The sequence below is a fragment of the Hermetia illucens genome, chromosome 5 (genome assembly GCF_905115235.1).
Source record: "Hermetia illucens chromosome 5, iHerIll2.2.curated.20191125, whole genome shotgun sequence".
Lineage (NCBI taxonomy): Eukaryota > Metazoa > Arthropoda > Insecta > Diptera > Stratiomyidae > Hermetia > Hermetia illucens.
This window is the reverse complement of record NC_051853.1, coordinates 4788831-4810849: the sequence shown is the minus strand read 5'-3', so window position 1 is coordinate 4810849 and position 22019 is coordinate 4788831. Positions and strand designations below refer to the sequence as shown.

General features: G+C 46.9%; 1 protein-coding gene across 1 annotated transcript in view; it reads left to right on the top strand.

Moving 5' to 3' along the window:
- LOC119656915 overlaps positions 1-13993 on the top strand; it is a 29262-nt gene extending 15269 nt beyond the window's left edge. Inside the window, exons 7-8 of the mRNA XM_038063607.1 lie at positions 2968-3849; positions 13075-13993. Coding sequence (XP_037919535.1) covers positions 2968-3849; positions 13075-13993 — 1801 coding nt within the window. The remainder of the gene's footprint in view (positions 1-2967; positions 3850-13074) is intronic.
- Positions 13994-22019: the final 8026 nt, after the last annotated feature.

Here is a 22019-nt window from a genome sequence, read left to right as displayed (position 1 = left end):
ACCAACCTCTGGCTCTTCCACTGGGCGGGAGACACTCCTTCCACCATGCCCGATTCAAATGTACTTATGAACTATGCGGGCCTGATTTTAACACCCAACTTTCAGGACTTTGTTCGGAACCCCGTTCAATATCGGACTCTTATTAACCCCAATTCGTCCACAGATCTATCTTAGTTGCTTCTCGGTCAACGGCTATTATTGAACCGTCGGTTGAGGTCCACTTTCGTCCTGTTGTGGGAAAAGAATTCCAATTATTCTGAGCGTGAGCCATGGACACGTCACTTGGGGTGATTTTTGCCAATGAATCTTTTTCAATACAACCATGTAAGCAGGGTCCCACGGATTCTTATTTGCCACAATCCACAACTGCTTGTAGTAATTCCGCTTACTTTACCGTATGGCCTTCTTAAGGCTATTTCGATGATCACGATATTTTTCCTCCCACTGCCAATGTTCTGGCTTTCCTCTTATTCTTTGGTAAACCTCCTCACTCGCAGACACGATGATATCAACAGCGAGATTTCTTCATTCCACCAGTAGTTTAGTTTCATACTGGTGGAACGCATGCCTCAATTACCCCTTCACCCAGCCGAATCACTCTTTCCAGGGCAGTTCCACTCGGGTCGCAACCTCCTTCTAAAGCCGCAATGTCTTTTCCTCGAAAGCTCTAGTGGACCAACCAGTTATCCTGGTTCTTCGACCTCTGTTGGGTATTCGACTGTCAGCTCCTCAATTTCTAATGTCGAGAAAGATGGTCTGTGGTCTGGTTCGGATTGTAACCTTCTTCTAAAGCCATCAGGAATATCTCTATCTATCTATCTGGAAAGCTCCAGTGGACCAGTCAGCTATCCTGGTTCTTCCACTTCTATTGCGCATTTCACTGTCGCCTCCTCCGTTTCTGATGTCGAGAAAGATGGTCTGGTGGTTGTGTAGTCTTTACTCCCTCACGAGGAACTGAGGTGCCCCAGATCGACGATTGAGCCTCGGAAGGTGGGCACGCATTCAATGTTGGCTAATACGATGTTCAGCTCCGCGAAAGTTTCGAACAGGATTTGGCCACCGGTGTTCGTCACTCAATTTTTCCAGTCCTAAGCTCACGCGTTGAAATCGTCCGGAATAATTTTCGAACTGTGGTCTCTAGCGTCCGACACCAAGTCGTCTAGCATCTCTTCATATTGCGCTAATGTTTCAAACCGTTGACTTTGCCCTTACAAAACCGCCTAGGAAGAATGCCAGTGTTTTTTGAATGGCTTGTTGTTGAATGGTGCATGCTCATATCGCTGCGTTTTCAGATGAGTATTTTACCGTATTTTCGGTAAGGTTCCCACATTACCGCCACATCCACATTCGACTCTCGAATGGTTTCCAAGAGCAAATCTTGAGCACCCTCGCAACTGTTGAGCTTGTTTTGTATCAACCTCATTTAGCCCCAAGATTCTGCTCCCTACTATATACCGGACACCTTCCACCACCTGGAACGTGCCGATCGTCCACTCCTCCTTTCCCTTTGCACAACATGCACAGTAAATCTCCAGTTCAATCTTTGATAAGATGTTCTTCTTCTTCACACCTTCTGTACCTTTTCGACCTATCGTGCTCACTATTACATATTACTGCAAAGTGACCGAAACAAAGCTTATTTAGTCGACACACGCCACAACCTATTCTTACTTTGCATGGGGTAATCAGTTAAACTCCTGATTCCACCGCAAGCCAAAGATAGCGGTCTATGTAGCTCCATACGCCTCAGCCTCATCCTCTTTAGCGCATTCTCTAGTAAAATTGTTCACTTAGCGCAACACAGATATCCTGCCGTGACGTAACCTCGTCCAGGTCTTTGTACTCGATTCCCATCTCTCTCCCAACTTTTCCACCTGGCCGCGAAAACTATCCGCTGTTTTCTTTCGCTGGATTTGTTTAGCTCCAACACCAGGTTCCCCTTCTGCGAATACCTGATGCAACTCACATTACCACCCAGGTCTGTCAATTTCGAATCCGCTTTGAATTTCCCAAGGATATCGTCGTGAGATATATCTTCTTTCTTGGAAGTAATGATTATATCCGGATAAACCCCGTTTTTTTCCTTCTGCCGCTTTCTTCGGCCCAACTTTGTCCGTTGCTCGGATTTACGGGCGGTAGATTCTTCCTTCCCCTTTGGTCAACGTTGGGGCCGTAATCAAAGAACTACCCGGAATTTTCACTGGGCCAGCTTTCTTTGGCGGAAGAAGTTTTTCCTTTTTAGCCGCTTGCTGGGTACTAAGAAGTTCACTTATTCTGTCCCTACTCCATTTGCCTGCTTTGTCACCTACCCTATATTGAGGAGGTGTCATCTGCGTCTCTGACATCACTTTACCACATGACGCTTGAGCGTTTTTCTCCTCCCCTGCCTTTATATAGGACAACTTAATAGCCCGTATCAGAGGCCTGATATTTTGGTGAACTCACAGAATCATTTAGGCATTCTCCCTGTGGAAGAAACCCTTTTGCATTTTGCTGCCTTTTAGGCTCGCCTTTTTCAACAGTAGCGTTTAAGTCGACCAGGGAACGATGCGTATTCCTTTCCGAGTCCCGCGATGAATCTCGACTGCCTATGAGTGACGTTGTCGTCAGTAGTAACCTCCCAAGCATTCAGCTCTTGCGAAAATGATCCGGGGTGGATCTCATTTCCACTCCGCTACTATCTCTTGAAGTATAAGATTCCAAAGTAGCCACCAGTAAGATTTGAACCGCAACCTTCCTTCCCATAGCCAATTTTTATCCACGGGTGGGCGTTTGCTCCCACCTACGTAGCATGCCGATCCCATAATGCATCCAGCGAGCAATCCCTTATCCGCACGAAGGGGCGCAGCTAATGGGAGATTTGGTCACACCACACAGGTGAAGGATATATTTAGGATTCCTATAAATATATATACCTAATAAACATTGACTTCCTAAAATTATCGATCGTCCTATTCTCCCTTACAGCCGAATGAAAAGAAAAGTCCGGTACTTCAGCAACGATGAATATCCTGGTGTTGTGCTTGGACATAAATATTGTGTTGGAGCTGCCAAGAAAATCCCTCGCCATATGGGTTGGCTATGGAGTGCGAGTATCGATGGACATCGACGAGGCTGGCGTCCTGGTGCTGTCCGCCGTGAAACTCATAGGATCATGAAATACTTTCTCGAAGATCGAATCCACCCAATTGAAGTTTTCGAAGAAAAGCCTCAACCACCAGATATGGACGAGAATATACCCCGTCGAATAAAGGACTTCAATTTACCAACTTTACGTGTAACAAAGAAAGATGGACAATTCCACATAACTCTGCAGCCAGTGTATGACTCCACAAAGTCCTATGATCCTACAGACAAGCGGTCAATACCCATTGAATTCGTTATCGAAAAGGACCCTATGGAGATCGTCAAGCGTGAAATAAAGTCGCGCCTAAAACGCTTGGGATTCAAGTCTTGTACCTGCGGAAGGCCTATTTACCAATGTGAATGTCGGGAAGAATCAGATCGCGAGAATCTTGAAGATGCATTTGATAGTCTCTGCCAGGAGATGTGCGCCCCCCAACTTAAGGACACACTCTACTTCTCCGAGACCATCAAAAGTGAAAGCGAAATTGAAATGGAGTTTTCCCCACCTGCGGCCATAAACAGGCAACCAATACGGATGAGACCATCAACTGCCTATGCTGAGACGCAATGTAATGCGGAAGACATTAAAGTGGGTCCTGTAGCAAAGAGTGTTTGGAAATATAATCCAAAGGAATTTATATCCCGCAAAGGACATCCCTGCGGAGGCATCTCAAAACTCCCACAATGTTGGTCTCCACAAGCTACTATGGATTCAAGTAAAAAGTAAATATTTTTTTTGGAATGTTTTATTTAAACGGATTAATTCGTTTCTATTTATCATTCATTTTGTTTATATATAGTTTCTTTATATGTATGCCCCAACGTGTAAGACGATTAAACCTATATTTACAGTCCCTTGTTATTTTCTTTGACTTTATACGGTACAATAGGAGGCACATAAAGGAAAGTATATATAGACAAAATATTGCTGTTGATTGAAGCTTCATGCAAAATATCTTGTTAGGTTATATTGTACACAGCGGATGGCCAAATGGCCAAATTTGAAGGTAGAGAAAAATCATTGCGCATCTTCGACCGGCGGCGGTAATTGTCGGTGAAAAATCTCATGCATAAGGGTCTGCTGTTGGTGCCGTTTATGTCATGTAGTACATTGGTGCGCCCATGTGGTGGCGAGCTAATGGGGGGGGGGGGAGGGGGGGGGGGGCATGTGGCATTGCACAGCTGGCATTGCACAGCTGTTTATGGCTTGTCACATGGGATAGGGAAACACATATAAGAAAACTATCTAGGCGCCATCGACCCTCCGACACCCCAATACATTAACCACGGTCACGGGCTCATTAGCTACCTCGTCCCTACCCCAAATAATATATAATAATATTCCTGCCTCTTTGCCGCTGGATTTGGTCCTCCTGTATACAGTTTTCTTACAACGGGTCCATATTGGTCTATGCCACGATCTGTTACGTATGCTCCTAATTTCTATATCAAATATGCCAACAAAATGTTGACCATACGTTTTTTTTTTTTTGTGCGTACACGGAGGGGGAAAATCTTAGAAAGACACGTCCGCCGCAGTTCCGCCATCCGAACGGCGGAACTACAGCGGGCGCGTGTGGGATTCACACCCACTAAAAACCATCCCCGGTCTCTCCAGCCCCAGCCCCGCGGGACCACCATTGAGGTATTACTTCGCGGGGTAGGTTTGCTCTTAGGCACTCATCCTTCTCCTATTTGCAGCTTTCCTCCTTCTTTGTTCTTTCAGCAACTCCTCCTGCATTTGGATGATTGCGGAGACAACCGCAAGCCATTTCTCCTCGGACTCCAGCATCTCAGTAACCAAGCTCTCCGGGGTCCCGCTCCTGCCCAGCACCTGGTTTAAGCTCCTTCTCTCCATCGCAAATCGTGGGCAGCGAAACATCACATGCTCTGGATCCTCCGGTATACCATCGCATCTGGGACAATTCGAAGAATCATCCAACCCAAAGCGGTTCAGATACTGCCTGTAGAAACCACCGTGCCCCGTGAGGAACTAGGAAATGTGGTAGTTGGTCTCATATGTTTTCGCTCAAGCCACACCCTAATGTTGGGAATGAGCCTGTGCGTCCACCGACCTTTCGTAGACTCGTCCCATCTGCGTTGCCAGAGATCAAGCGAATCTGACCTTGCCGCATTTCTACGCTGTGCATGCCCCTCCATATGTCTTGCATTGTACAGGACACTCATTTCTTTGGCCAGAATGTCAACCGGGATCATGCCTGTCACCACCAATACTGCCTCATCTGATGTGGTTCTAAAAGCACTGCAAACCCTCAAAGCCATCCGCCGGTAAACCGAGTTCACCTGCTTCCGCCTCTGAGAGTTTGCAAGCACCTCTGCCCACACAGGCGACGAGTAGAGCAGGATGGAGCGCACCACTCCGGCTAGCACCAACCTCCGGCAATGTTTCGGCCCACCAATATTTGGCAACATTTTTGCAAGTGCCGTGGTGGCACTGGCTGCCTTTTGGCATGCATACTCTAGGTGTTCCCTAAAACTCAATTTAGTGTCAATTATTACCCCCAGGTATTTGATAGCCGGTTTTGATACGACCGTATGTCCACCGACCTCCACTTTTACAGTGTTATTTTTCCTACGTTTCGTTATTAAGACCGCTTCCGTTTTCGCGTCCGCCAAGGTCAGCCCGGCCTTTTCTAGTCAGGACTTTACCGCTCTCACTGTTTCCGTTGCGTGAACCTCCACATCTTCTGGGCGTTTTGCTGCAACAACCACAGCTAGGTCATCAGCAAAGCCGACAATCGTAGTCCCCTCTGGGACGGGAAGAGCAAGCACCCCATTATACATGATATTCCACAACAGGGGACCAAGTACCGATCCCTGTGGTACCACGGCTGTGACAATGTACTCTTTGGGGCCCTCATCCGTCCCGTACCAGAGAGTCCTCTCTGAGAGGTAGTTTTCCACCAAATTCGCTAAGTATCCGGGGACACCTATGTCAGCCAACGCCCCTTTAATTCTATTCCAGTTGGCCGAGTTGAATGCGTTTTTCACATCCAACGCCACCACGGTACAGCAGCCGCCAGAAATCAGTGCACCTTTTGCCAGGTTTACCACCATGCCAATTGCGTCCACCGTAGAGTGGGCGCGTCGGAAACAAAACTGGCGTTCCGACAAACCATTGCTAGCTTCGACGATGGGCAGGAGTCTGTTGTAGATGACTCTCTCCATCATCTTCCCCATTGTATCCAACAGGCAGATAGGACGATAAGACGCTGGGTTTCCAGGTGGTTTGCCAGACTTCGGAAGAAACACCCACTTTTGCTTTTTCCACTGGGCAGGGAATATTCCTTCTTTTAGGCACGCCTCGAAGGTGTTGGCGAAAAGATCGGGCCTAGTCTTCACTGCCAGTTTCAAAGCTCGGTTGGGGATGCCATCCAAACCTGGGGCCTTGTTGTCACCGAACCTACCACATATTTCCCGCAGCTCCTCCACAGTTACAGGCGGTATTATGCCGTCATTTTGCTGGACAAACCTTTGCCTTCCCCTATTTTCGTGGTGAGGGAACAGAGTGGTAACAATCTGTTTCAGGAGGCGCGGACAGGTCACCTGGGGTGATTTCCGCAGCCTTTTCATCACCACTCTGTAAGCCTCGCCCCAAGGGTTTATGTCGGCATGGTCGCACAGTTGTTTGAAGCAGTTCTTTTTGCTCCACCGAATGGCTTCCTTTAGGCAGCCACGCAATTGCTTGTGTGTCTCCTCTCGACCGTCGCCACCGGGTTTTCCCCTGAGCCTCTGGCAAAACCTCCTTGCCCGAAAACATGAGGCTCGCAAACTTGCGATTTCGTTGTTCCACCAGTAGTTGGGTTGCATACTGGGGAGCAATCGCCTTCTGGGCATAGTAGCATCGCATGCTTCCGTCACCCATCGAGTGATCTGGGTGGCTTTCTCTCCAGCCGTACCATTCAGCGATATGTCGGATTTGAGCACCGCGGAAAACGTGTCCCCCTCGAAAGTTTTCACTGTCCAGTCAAGCATACCACCCGGCATTCTGCGAAAACTCTTTTTCGAGCTCGAGCCGCCCTTGATCTCTATGCAGATTGCCTGGTGGTCGCTGTGAGTATAGTCCTCACTGACATGCCAAGCGATTCTACTGGCTAAAGTCGCACTCACGCATGTCAGGTCCACTATAGACTCCAGGCCCCTTTCCCGGAAAGTGTACGAAGACCCAACATTCGCCAGTACCACGTCCAGCTCCGTGAATGCTTCGAGGAGAACACGTCCCCTGACATTAGTTATCCGGCTGCCCCATTCAAGAGCCCGCGCATTGAAATCGCCTCCTATTATGATCGGCCAACGTCCTCTTGCATCCAAAACAAGAGCAGCAAGCATCCGCTCATACTCGACGAGTGTAGCACTGGGTGGAGCTTAGCAGCTGTAGATGTGGATGCCCTTCACCTTCGCTCTGATGAAGTCCCCCTCCGGGTGCTCCATTATTTCCTGGAAGGCTTGTTCTCCACAAGTCCATAGCGCTGCTTGGCCCGTTTGGTCTTTGACCCAAACGCTACCACCGTGGTTTCGGTATGGTTCACTTAGTATGGCCACATCGATGTTTTTCTCGCGGATGGTTTGCGCGAGTAGATCCTGCGCCGCCTCGCAGTGGTTGAGGTTGATTTGTATTAACCTCATCTGCGATTTGTGCTAAGGGCTCTCCTGTATTCCGGGCACCTACTGCTGCCCGCAATGTGCCGATGGTCCACACCCTCCTTTCCTTTGCACAGTAGACAATTTGGGTCAGCTCCGCAGTCCCTGCTGATATGGCCTTCCACTCCGCATCTCCTGCATTGCTTTGACCTGTCATTTGGGTTAGTGCATGACTTCGCAATGTGTGTTGACCATACGTTTGGATTGGCTTACAAGCATCATATCATGTAGAAGAATACACCATTTTCGTTTTCGCACAGGAACTATTTTCCCCGTTTTATTTTCCCTGTGACTATGTTGCTGTAGAGGTCTCCCCACCGTTTATTGTTTATTGTCTGTACTTTCGCCGTACTATCTTCTTTCATAAACAGTTGTTCTATCCTGCACCACAACAATACCAAGAAGATAGACGTAGACGATGCACTCGAGTTTCTCCTATACAACCTGCTGGAGCGTTGCTTTGCTCTCATATATCTTCTTCTTTTTCTCCAGCCTTCGTCCCGTTCACAAGCCGGGTCAGCTCATCGTGATAGATTTCGCCTGATCTGTAATCGCGAGACCGGTCATGGCAAGAAACCGTAGCCGTCTTCGTCCCTCTTTCCATTTTTTAACTTTGAGTGTTAACCCAAAAAGAGGAGTCCGTGGATCATAAAGAGTGAGAGCACAAGTTGCTCTCTATTTGGTCTGGTTCAGCATTAAATGGATGCGGACTTAGGACTCCTCAATTCCTAAAAAGAAATCGTCTAAGTTTTGGTCCGAACTATGGGCGGATTTACGCTGAATATAGTTCGTACCCTTATTGTGTTTTACGAATTATGAATGGGAGCGTACAACACCTGCGAGCCACTTCGGTCACGCTGCTCACGGGGTAGAGGTGAGGCAGCGTCTGAGAAGTTGCCTCTGCCCTGGTAAGACACCGTAGCCGTCTTCGTCCCTCTTTTCATTTTAGCATCAATCAACTGAGATTGCATATCAAGTTGTTTTCCTTAGTTACCCCTTTTCTCCTTCCACGTATATCCGCTTTTATCTAACTTGCTTCACTACGCTTAGACCACGCCCTACCAAAAAAAATATTTTGTCTTCCTGAAATGTTACTTACTTCGCTCATTTCAAGGCTATCTGCTATTTCCTCTGAGCAACCGATAATGGAACAAACGTTCATAGGGTATGCTCTAAAAGTAGGACTGTTTTCTCCCAATCGAACGGGCGGATCAGACGCGGTCTGTGCAGGATCGGTGGAGGGAGGAGGGATATTTAGAACGTTGGGGAAAACTCAGCAGTCGTCTTTCAGCCATTGAAAAGAGCAGGTTGTCTGTATTGTGAATCCTTGTCGAAACGCCTCATCGTAGAGAACTGGAGCAGCGACACGCGATTTACAATTTTGTGTAAAAAGGGCAAAGAGACTCACGACCTGATTAAAAAGATCTACGGTGATGCTGCCATGGCTATATCGGGTGTTCTTGACGGACACAAGCTGTCCCGAGAGAGTAGAGAAAAAGTGGAAGAACCCGACCATTCCGAACGCCCTTCCCCGTGATACTGAACTTAACAGTGATCGTAGGATGAGTATTAGAATCATTGCTGATGATTCGAGCATTCTTCAAACTGAAGTCTTTGAGATCCTGACAGAACACCGCCGTATGGAAAGTGTACGAGGGTGTTGTCAGAGAAACAAAAGGTCATCGAATAAGCTACCAGGATTTTCTTCATCATGTGAATGGGGACCCCCATTTTTTGGGCTCAGTCCCGCCAGACTTTTTTCTATTCCCGATAGTAAAATCGATACTCAAGAGGAAGCATCATGACTCGGTAGAGGCAGTTTATTAGGCCGTGACGGTCGAGCTAACCAGCATTCTGGTGGAGGCCTAAACATCAGAAAATGCATGCCTACATCGAATGAATCCGTTGTGATGTCTTACCTATCACAGTCCTACAGCACCACTTTTCTGGAATTGTTCCTGACTATGACGTTGGAGTGGATTTCCACCCCTAATAAGACTGGTACGGTATAGCTGCCCCACATAACATTCCTAGTTGAGTCTTTCCAGCATTCACTTTGAGTGCGTTACAGAGACACCAACTGTTGGATTATCTGCGAGCAACTGTTGTAACCTTTGTGTTCTCCAAGAGCCGTGGCAAGGTGTCCATGACCAGGAACCATAACAGAAGAAAGGGAACCTTAGATATCCTGGATCAGTGTCTCTCTCAGGTGCCAATTGAAGGCATCTTGGTTCTCCATGAATGTACTTAAGGCGTATTCCTTTTCAGATATCGCCTTCTCAATCTTTGCAATACAGTGGCAACCTAGGGATGTATGAATCCCTTATAAACCAATCTACTACTGGTGTTTCTAGTAGAAAGGAAGTTGGACTGCCAAAGTTCAACCCCTCGGTTGAAAGCTATGTCCGGCTGACGACACTGGGCTGGGATTTTGTATGCTAGTTTGTAATGAACTAGTGGAAATAGGGGATCAAGTCGATCATCCTGAGTGGCCGATAACGACCTAGAGGGCAGAGCTATCCCAAAAATCTAGACAAATTGGCTAAATTAACCGTGAAGGTCCGCCCACAAAGATTGAAGCTCCATCAAAGTGCTCGGTCGACAAGTTCTTGCACGCCTCTGTGCTAGCCAGGCTCGGGAATGTGGGGGGGTCCTTTCAGCGCTTTGATCCCTCACACTTCATTACTCGAAACAACGTGTCTATTCCGATGCGTGGGTCCGCACCGGATTTTAAATTCGACATTACTACGAATTTTGCGACGGCCTATCGAAAGACAAACAGAACGCGAACTAAGGTTGGAAATTAAAAGAGGAAAGAAAAATAAACGGCTCGGCCGCCCGCGTGGAGCCGTAAGTCTCCGGACCCGAGTGCCGCGATCAAGGAGGGGAAGATCCACGACGGTTCACTGTGTCAATGATCGTCCCTTCTGCCTCAGATCTTGCATGAGGCACGGCCTCTGAGGTTCCCACCCTACCTCGACATCCTCAGGCCAGTTATTACTTTGAGGATGTCCCTTATAAAACAGTTGGGGGGGGGGGAGGGGGGGAAGTCTTCAAACCTCTATCACTTTATTCAATCTTCATTATTGTTGCAATTTCATAACAAATAAAAATAAAACTAAACAAATGGTAAAATTCAAAGAGAAAAGAAAAAATAATAATAATAAAAAAGAAAGAAAAATAAATAAAAAGAAAATAAGAACAAGGACTCACCCAGGTCGTCACTCCCAGCTCGGTTGGCGGCTGGTGTAGCAAGTTCTAAAAAAAACAAATTATATCAAGAATTCAATGATAATATGTTAGTTTAAAATCACTCGAACACTTTCATTTGCTCTCCTCCGCCACTACAAGGTAAATTCAAAAACAAATGCCAATTTAGGTTCTTTCCCTTCTCAAATGCAAAAAAAAATGTCTTTAAATAGTTCTTTTTGGCTAAAATTAGCATTAGTTAAAGCTTTTTCTGCCCCACTTTTTAGATCCGATTATATGTACAACTTTTTCAAAGATTTCTTAGATAAATGCATTTATATTGTTCGTCTGATCACACTATTAGCGAAACGCTTCACCGATTTCTTCCTTAAGTCCGTTATGTCTTATTACTTCTTTAATTTTTGTTGCAGAGGGAAAAGTTATCCAGTTGCATTCGCATCTTCATGGCGAATCAATTGCCATTCCTTCACCTTCGGATTAATGACGTTTTTCCTTCTTCTCGAAGACTTTCACTCCTCTCCCTTTATTTCTCCGTCCAGCTCCACTCATCATTCCGCCAAAAATCCAACTCCCAAATCAAAAGAAACTCTTTCTTCTCCTTTTCCTTTGTTTTTTTCTCTTCCCTTCTACTCCGCTCCAGCACTTCCTTCCTTCCCAACGCCAAAAAACCAACTCCTCGGTTAATTTGCCGTGCACCGTTTCCCTCACTAAGCAACACTCTCCGCGTTCTTTGTTCGTGCACCGCTTCTATTCCCGCTACATAGCCTTTCTCACTCGCTAGGCAATGTTGCGGTAACATGCGCATTCGCCTGCGGATGCGGCAAATCATTCGCCCCTTGTCAAGATCAATTCGCTCGAATGCATTCATTGATGTGCAATCTGCGGCGAACCTTAAGGCAATTGCACACTATTAAATGCATTGTTTAAGCAAATTAATTAAGAAAGAGCCGAATAAGATTCCGCTCCTGTCGCGCAGCCGCGGTCACTACAAGTTAGAAAGTGCACTTCAAGCAAATGGTGTTGCCGTTTCTTCATGCCTTTCTGTGTGCCTTCTGCTCTGTAGACAGAGATAAGGATCCGTTTCAAATTCACCTCAAGCGAGCTAGTCTTCTTCCCAAAAACATTTCAATAATGATCGCTTAGCTAACCTATTTCTCTTTTTTAGAGCTTTCTAAACCTCTCTGGCAACGATTCCACCCGACAATCGTAACTGGGGCGGCCAATTCTGGTCTGTCTGTCTTCCGCGGATTCCAAAATGGAGTGGTTGGAAATGATTCCATGCCCATTTCGAAATCAATCCCCATGTGATCTGAGAGTGTGATATCGATGATACTCTCCACTTAGCCGCAGATGCCTCGGATGTTTCTTTTCCCTCTACCTTAGCACAAATTCGGAGTTTGTGGTTTGCCAGGAAGGAGCTTGCCCCAAGACAATTTGCCCGACGGGGGTTTGCCCGAAGACCACTGCATGGGTCAGAAGTGCTGAAAGAAACGGCTTGCTCCGGTTCATTTTTTAAGGGCTGGCTCCCAATCGGATTGGACCCTAATTGAATATGCTGGGATTGAGGAGCTCAAGGTTGCCCCTCGCTCAGGGCTGAATCGGTACGATTGAAATTGGATCTTACTTGTTTTTAATTTTTTTCATATGCGATGCAGCCCATTTGTTTTACCTGGGAAAGTAGGTCAATCTCGGCAGACTAGTTGAAACTGGGGTTGGCCTGGTACCCAGAGTTCTCCATTCATGACCATATATTAACTCCTGTGACAAAGCCCTCGGCATGGTTTTATCTCTCGTTCAATAGAGGTTTTTCCCTACTGAGCTCAATCACCATGACAAGGTAAATAATCATCGAGATAGGTTAAAAAAATCCTGAGACGTCGGAAGAGCAACGGAAAATTTTGGAAAACGAGTTGACAAAAAGTGTATGTTGGATTATTTTCGCCAATGCTTATTATATTGGCTTCTGCCTTTGTTATTGAGACTTTTATCCACTTTGATTATATAACCTCCTTTTCCAACTCCTTCATAGTAAATCACCGATAACAAATCTTAACATTTGGATTTATTTTTGAACAGAAATGGAGATGAAGCTCCAGCTGGCGACAAACACAAAAGGCCAACTAAACCCAATAAACCAAAAAGTGAAAGTGCACTACTAAGACCTAGTAAGGACAAATCTGATGGGGATGAGAAGAAAAAATCAGAATCCAAAACTACACAAAATAAGCCCGCAAGCTCTCATAAAATTCAAAAGCCGGAAAAGGGAAAGGGAGGTTCTACCAATAAGCTCCCTAGCGCAATCAATGTAGACCCAAGCAAACCAAAAAAGCCTATCTCTGGCGCAAACGTGGTTAAACCTGGTACTAGTGCTGACAAAAAAGACTCGACTGATGATGATGATAAAAAAGATGACAACCAGGGAAAATCAGATACAAAACCTCAAGGACCCAAGCCATCTACAAAACCAGATAGTCGTCCACATAAAAAGCCAGGGTTAAAACCACCAGTAGAGTCAAATCAATCAAAACCTGAAAGACCATCTCAGCAAAAAGACAGCACCCGACGGAGTACAACGAAATCTATGGAAGAGAAGCATAAAGAGAGTCCATCGATTCGTCCAAATATAAATCGGCCAATTCCCGTTCGGCCACCTCCCATTCGACCATCTCAACCAGCTGGCAACAAAAAACCATCTGAAGGACCTGAAGGAGAACCAAAGAAACCAAGTATTGTACCAGATAGAAGACCTCCAGAAAATCGCCCCAAAGGAACAGCACAGCCTAACAAAAGGTTTTCACTTGGAACCATTCTCAACTACAAAAAACCAAACATGGTGACAACAATTAACAAAAAGGTGGCATGCCCTGATGTGTCACTTACGCGTGTTCGCTTCAAGCCGCATGAGTGCCACAAATCGGCTGCACTAGCTTGTCCATCAGATGTCAAAGTGCAGAAAGACAATAATTCCTCGTGTTTAAGGATGATAAGTGTCTGAACTGTGGTTTGACTTTTGATATATTTTTTAATGCATGGTTTACATTTTTTCGACTTGCTCTGAATAATTTGGGACGAATTTATCGCGACTCAGAGCTGGCCGGACATTTGTAGCTCTGAAAACAACACAAAAATATTTGTTCTGTTAAAGTTGTGCCAAATTTGAGTATACCAATAAATTAAGAAAATAAATATGTTAAAAATGAAGTAAAGTCAGTTGGTCACGCGCTATCGCTCAACTCCGCTGAAATAAGCTTCAACTCCCTCCACGACTTTCCGAGACAGTTGCCCTCCTCCCCCACTGTTCTGTGCCATGTGTGCCTTGGACGACCTGGGGATAGCGGATGCCACTGCATAGCGTAGCCAGCCCTTCCTCTATATACAACCTATTCACTCCCACTTCAGCTTTTTAGTCGGCACATCCGTGGAAACCAACCTTGTGCATCGTCGAGATTTAGAAGGAACCAAATTGTATCAGACCAACGTATGCCGTTCATACATCGGATTGGACCTATTCGCGTCTTAAGAATAGTTTGGATAAACCTATTTACATCAAACTGTTGGCAATTTTTAGTTATCCCGGCAGTCAGTGTGGTGATGGTCACTTTTTAGCTCTTATCTGATGGCCAATAACAACTCAAATGCAAAGTTTTGCCACAACCATTTCGTCATCTTATCTGTCACGAGAATCAGACTGTGACATGCCAAGTTTGAGGACTCAATTTTCAAAATGTTTCCTAACAAGGATCCGACCATCTATTGGACATTCCAAATTTCATCTTTCGGAATCAACAAAGCAAGTGACACTATTTCGCCAAGCACCTAGTTCTCAGCCAGGAAAATTCCCGACTAGGAAATACCTACTCTCTCCCCCTGAAGGACCTCCCTTTAAATATTTGATTCGATTGTTAGTTCTTGTTTTTGCAGGAGCAGCTTGATTTTCTTTCCGGAATACCTCTGAACGCCAATTTCCACTTTCTAAAGTCAGAGGTAAAGCTACCTATGTGAATGTATTTTTAAGATGGTTTAAGGTCCTTTTCCTAAGGAGTTCAAAAGATTGCATATGTTCATTTTATAACTTGTGATCGTAGAAATTTTTCGCCTTTCTTAGCTTCCTTGGACTGAGTTCGAAAGAGGGGTTGGTACTATCTTCAAGAAACCATAATTTTTGCACTAACCTTATTGTTCCTTGGTTTTCGCCGTTAAACAAAACTAGAAGGACCCCGTTCTTCTTCCTTTGCTCATGATAACTTCCATATATTTTTCTATAACATCAATTCATGCTGACATAGGAACCCTATTGAAACCGCTGTGTTCCGCTATAGGTATCTGCTCTCTAAGGCTTTGGTGATCTTCGTCAATATCATAGCAAATCCTCGCTGAGATTAAGACTCGGCATGAAGCCGCTTTTTTTCCTTCTTGAACTCCACTGATGTCCTCGGGTGGCATAGTGAACTCTTCCACCAAGCTATTATCTAAGGGATCGAGGGATCATCGAGAAAGCGCTCTCTCACCACTCCTCTTTGTAGCGGCCTGGTCTGATTATCCTTCAGGTTAAAGTTGCATAATTCGGCAAATCCTCACACGACCTCCGCGTGGTGGCCGCTGGAAACCGTCTTCGGGCGGGCCAACAGTGTGTAGGGCCGGGCTGAGAGTAGGCTCATCCAACTGAAGAGGATCTGCTTGTCTGCTGGTCATGTGTTAGGGGCAAGTAGATCTGGCGGGGGATGGACTGAAGCAACAGCCCGGGGATCGTTCTCCCTGCACCGGAGAAGGTCGTAATAGGACCCCAAGCCAAGGTGAAACAGCACACGCCGAGGGCTGCGTGGCCAATGGGGAGCTTGGTCTTTAGTATGCGAACTCTGAATACCTTGGGCACTTTCAGTTTCAAATAAGACCCTTACCCCGGTGGCCGGGCCAGCCGGGGTGGACATTCTTCCCGGACTACTCGTGGGACCAAGACATAGACTCAATTAACAAAAAAACTAAAACGACGATAGAAGAGGAGGCGATGATGCCAGGCGCATCATCGGAGGACGAGCTGCTGGCCTCCAATCAAGAGACAGTGGCCGTCGAGAGCAGTACACTCAGTGCCAGCCGTAGCACCGTTGTGCTGAAACCAACCGCAGGGACCTCCCGGAGCGAAGCGCAGACGCCAAGCAACATACGGAGGAAATTGTACAGCAACCGTCAGCCGACGGGCCACGTACTGCGAAGCCCTTCAGCGATGTGGCCAGGAGTCACTTACGTGTGGCGCTGACGGATGGCAATTCTGCTAGCGGCAAACTAACGCTGGAGGTGTGGACCAGTGTTGAGGCTAAGCTGTCGAGCATGGTCTATGAACATCTCGTGGAGACCGGAGGCAAACACCCGGGACTCACTCCCCACTTTGATTCATCTTAGGTTGTCCGTGGGTTCCACGTAATAGCTTCCATGGAGCAGTTCTCTAAGGACTTTCTCGGCTCGTGTGTCGCTAAGATCAGCGACGCCTGGAAGGGCGTTAAGTTCAAGATTATCCCTTACGACGAGATTCCCAGGAGACCGGTCACTCGCATCTGGTTGCCGAAGATCCGCATGGAGAAGGACAAGCTCGTCCATTTCCAACCCGACTGGGTTGTTATAAAGGAGGAAGAACCTCAGATAAACAGCCAGCCCGTACTACTCCGCATAAACGAGGAGTGCCTGGAGGCCTGAAAAAGGCTGATTATAAAGTGTGGTTCGGAGTCAGGAATGCCAAAGTAAAAGTGTTCCGCTCTGGAAAACCGGACGACGACCTTGACCCAATCGACGCCGCCAACGAGCTGTTGGAGGAGATGATGATCGACGGTCCGACGGGGGCTGACAAACCCCCCACGCAAGCAGATCATGCTGAGGGTAACGCAAATAAATCTGCAGCACTCGAAGTGCGCCTCGGCTAATCTGCTCGTCTTCCTCTTAGAGGAAGACATCGACATCGCATTAATACAGAAGCCCTGGGTCGGAAGCGACCGTACCATCAAAGGGCTCCAAAGCAAATATTTTAATTTATTTCACAGCACAGGAGACGCTGATCAGGCTAAACCTAGAGCATGTATTCTTGCGAGGAAGAGTCTGCACGCTTTCCTGTGCCCGGACCTGAGTTCCAGTGACCTAGTTGTGGTCAAGCTGGAGCAGGTGGGGGCAGAGAGCGTGTATATTTCCTCGGCGTACATGGCTCACGACCGATCAGCTCCGCCAGAAGAACTACACCATCTGACGTACACCATAACACCAAAGAAAGCCAACCTGATGATAGGCTGCGACGCAAATGCAAGGCATACGCTTTGGGGCAGCTCCGAAATCAACGAAAGAGGTGAGTCATTCTTTGATTTTATTATTACTTCAAATCTATCGGTGTGTAACAGGGGCAGTACACCAACCTTTCATTTCCCCTGCTCGGAGAACTGTGACGGTTGGGAGGAGGTCCTTGATATCACCCTAATAACCGACAACGGGATTCTTAGGGTGGAGGACTGGAGAGTGTCTGACCAGAGATCCTTCTCTGACCACAGTTGGATACTCTTCAGTCTAGATCTCGCCGCAGAGGTCTCCAAGCCCTTTAGAGACCCCAGAAGGATCGACTGGAGAAAGTTTGGTCAGGTAATTAAGAGTGTCCGGATAGCTCAGTGGTTAGAGCACTAGGCTGTCATACGGTCGACTCAGCTGTGAATAAGTACCTGAGTCAAATCAGGGTAATCATCTCGGGCAAGCGCAATACTGACCATATTGCCTCCTAGTGTACCGTTACGGTCTTGAATGAAGTGCTCTAACACACTTCAAGGCCCTGATCCAATATGGATTGTTGCGCCAACGATTATTATTATTTAATTAAGAACAAACTCTCCGGTGCGCAAATTGGTAGGATTGGCACGACAGACGAACTGGAGTCAAAGGTCGGGGCTCTGGAGAAGGCTTTTGATACCGCCTTCAAAGTCTCGTGCCCTGCTAAGCACAGCAAAAAAACCCGGCCACCGTGGTGGAACGAAGATCTCTCTAGTCTCAGGAAGCTGACCAGAGAAATCTTCAACATCTGCTACAGGCAAAAATACTGGCAGCTTTACAAGGACTGCCTGAAGAAGTACAAGTCGGCCATCAGGACCGCCAAGAGGCGGTCTTGGCTAGACTATTGTCAGAACATTAAAAGCACTAGTGAATCCGCGAGGCTCAATAAGATACTGTCCAAGGAACATAAGAGTCCATCCTTCCTTAAAAATTCGGAAGGCTCCTGGACGGAATCTTCAAGCGAAACCCTGGAGCTGCTGGTGCAAACGCACTTTCCCGCCAGCGAGGAGGACTGTGAGTCAGAACCTGCGGCAACCCCAGCTGTGCGAGACTATCAAATCGGTAATTACCGGGGATAGGATCGGCTGGGCTAGAAACAGCTTCTCCGCATACAAATCTCCAGGCCTAGATGGCATAATGCCAGTCATGCTACAGAAGCAGAAGGAAAGGGTTGAGCCGTGGCTTGTTGAGATTTACCGGAGCTGCATTACTTTAGAATACGTACCGCAGTCCTGGAGGCGCGCACGGGTGGTTTTCATACCGAAAGCGGGCAGGCGAGGTCATGAGTCCACGAAGGACTTTCGGTCAATCAGCCTGACCTCTTTCGTGCTGAAGACCCTAGAACGCGTCCTGGACATTCACTTAAGGACGATTATGGAGAGAACGCCTTTCTCTAAGTCCCAGCATGCCTACCTCAAAGGAAAATCCACAGAAACCGCCCTCCACGAAGTAATTGGCACGGTTGAGCGGTCGCTGCAGTACAAGCAGTATACCCTTGCTGCCTTCTTGGATATAGAAGGAGTTTTTAACAACGTCAGTACCAACGCCATCAAGGAAGCCTTGACCGGTATTGGATTGGAGGGGTATCTCACGCATTGGATTATATCCATGCTGAGTACCAGGATAATCCAGTCCGATCTGGGAGGCAACCAGTTGACCAGAGCTGTGAACAGAGGCACGCCCCAGGGTGGTGCTATCTCACCGGTGCTCTGGTTAATAGTAATGGACAAAATTTTACGAACACTGGACAGCAGCGGGGTGAAGGTGGTGGCGTATGCCGACGATTTGGTGATATTAGTATCAGGGATGTTTCTGTCCATTATGAGCGACATCATGGAAGGAGCGTTGCGAAAGGTGTGCCTGTGGGCCGCAAGATGCGGACTCAGCATAAACCCAACCAAAACGCAACTGATGCTATTCACCACCAAGACAAGGATACCTGAATTCCATCTACCACGGCTGAATGAACAAAGATTGGTTCTTTCCTCTAATGTGAAGTATCTGGGTGTAATCCTGGATCCTAAGCTAAATTGGAGGTTGAACATAGAACTGAGGGTTAAGAAGGCCTGTATAGCCTTCTATGTCTGTAAGAGAACCTTTGCGAAGAAATGGGGTCTCCGGCCGAGGATGGTTCTCTAGATGTACACCGCTGTAGTGCGTTCGATCCTGACGTACGGATCTTATGTATGGTGGCAGGCTTTGAAGAAGGAATACAATAGAACGGAGCTTAATAGGATTCAAAGAACTGCGTGTGCAGGTGCTACGGGGGCTCTGCAGTCCTGCCCGGCAGATGCTCTCAATGTACTCCTGCATCTCCTCCCCCTAGACCTCCACATCAGATATGTTGCACCGTGCAGTGCCGTCAGACTACGTGAGTCCGGATGCTGAGCAGCGAAGTCCTAAAGCCACAGCAACATTCTAGATGAAATACCTCGAGAATACACACGGTGTTATCCAAGTCGTATGGTCTCCCAGGTTTCGCCAGTGTATTCCAGGCGGAAGTACTGGCGATATTGGAAATCTGTCGATGGCTGGAGTGTGATTCGAGCCCCAAGCGTAACATAGCCATTCTGACCGACAGCCAAACGGCCATCAAGGCCTTGTACTCAACGACGACATCTTCCCGGTTGGTGGGGCAGTGCAGAGACACGCTCAACCATCTGGGCGGCACGCTCAAGATCACTCTCCTCTGGGTTCTCGGGCATAGGAACATTTCCCTCTATGAGCGGGCTGACGGATTGGCCAGGCAAGGCTCTGGTCTTGGCAGTCCCTCGGGGAATACAGTCGATGTTCCGCTGGTGGCTGTCGAGTCTACTCGCACTACCTAGCAGCCGCGGGCCTGAGATGGCGAAGGCTTACAAGCTGTGCCAAATCAAGGAGAATTTGGCCCGCTTATAACATAGCCCGATCACGAGAGCTCCTGTGCCAGACGCGTGCAAATGCATTCAAGATTACGGCGGTCTGCACGGGGCACTGGCCCGTAGGGGACCATGCCGCTAGGCTCGGCTTACCCTACAACTCGCATTGCCGAAGCTGCGGAGAAGGAAGGGAAACCCTCATGCACTTTCTCTGTGATTGCCCAGCTCTGGCTCGAGTCAGGCTGCGGACACTGGGTAAACCATTCTTTGGGGACCTCAGTAGGATTTCTAGCTGCAGAGTCGGAGAGCTGCTTTCCTTCGTGAATTCTACGGGCTGGCTCTGAAGATCCGAGCCAGCTGGACTCTGCTTCCCTGTTCCTATAACAACAGTCACGGTCTTAGGAGTTTGTGGCATCAAAACGGCGCACCAAAGCGCTAATTGGGCTCCTCGGAGCGGCCACTGATACCTACCAACCTACCCTACTCCTCTTTGTTCTTGTTATGGACACTGTCACACGGGACATCCGCCTTCCAGCGCCCTATACACTGCTTTATGCAGGTTAGGTTTTCCTAGCGTCTAATGGCAAAAATGAGCTCGAGCAACTTATCCAAAAATGGAGTGATCGCCTCATGGAACACGGTCTCAGATTGAAACTAAATAAAACAGAAATTTGGCGGCCGATCCCCATGAAACAGGCACTGTCAGCGGCGATGACCTGTCTAGAACTGAACGATTTAAATATTGTATATCGGATCAATGATATCAGCTAATGGAGAACTGCGTTATGAATTTTCTTCAGGCACTAGCGCAACCTGGATGAAGTGGCGTTCCACAACTGGTGTTCTTTGTGTATCAACGAACGTCTCAAAACTAAAATTTGACGAAATGTCGTCCATCCTGTTGCTCTCTATGGTTCTGAATGTTGCCCGACTATAAAAGACAATGAACGGCGTCTTGCGATAATGGAGACGAAAATGTTGCGTTGGACTAGTGGCGTGACACATTTTGATCATGACCGAAATGAAGATATCCGGGGGGGAGGGAAGATATGGGGTGGCACCGATCGTGTGAAAATTGAGAGAGAGGTGTCTTCGATGGTATGGTCACATAATTCGGACTAACGAGAACGTTGTTAAGCGACCAAAAGGTCGGTGAAACAACTGTGGTTTGATATGCTGGATGGGGATTTGAAAGCTTCGGGATTGTATCCAGATCCAAATGGCGAAACCGATTATGACGAGCCGACACCGCTTGTGAACGGGACGAGGACTAAAGAAAACGAAGAAGAAATAATTATATAGCCATCAGTATGATCAAGATGACTATTTCAACCTCAAATAAAATTAATAATCTTCTCTGCTAGGGTGCACTGCTGTTATTGCGGACTAGAGTGCGGTTTTCCTCAAAACAATCATTTCTCGAGGCATATTATATAAAAAAGTTTACAAAGGTTGCTTGAGATAATGTTTTTCGTAATTTTGCGTCCAATTTAAGTTTCAAGGTCATAGATTCTTCTCGACCTTATCAAAACACAATTACTTTATCGCGTCTGTTTATAAAATTAGCACATTCTTTCCTTTTTTATGTGATAATTGAATTTTTCGAAAGTTGACTGACCTTCATCAGAAACTGAGAAGATTCTCATAAATGGTTCCCTAATTAAAATACAAATTATATGGAGAATTTTTATAGTGCTAGAGGTAACGTTGCTAATAATAGACTCCAAAAATCAACAAATTAAAGCCATTTTTGTAAATTGTTATCTTCAGTACAACATCCAATTTCGAGAGTGTGTATGTATATATTTCATATTGAGAGAAATATGGAATTACAGTCGAATGGTCGTCTGAAATTGCAGGCGATTCTAG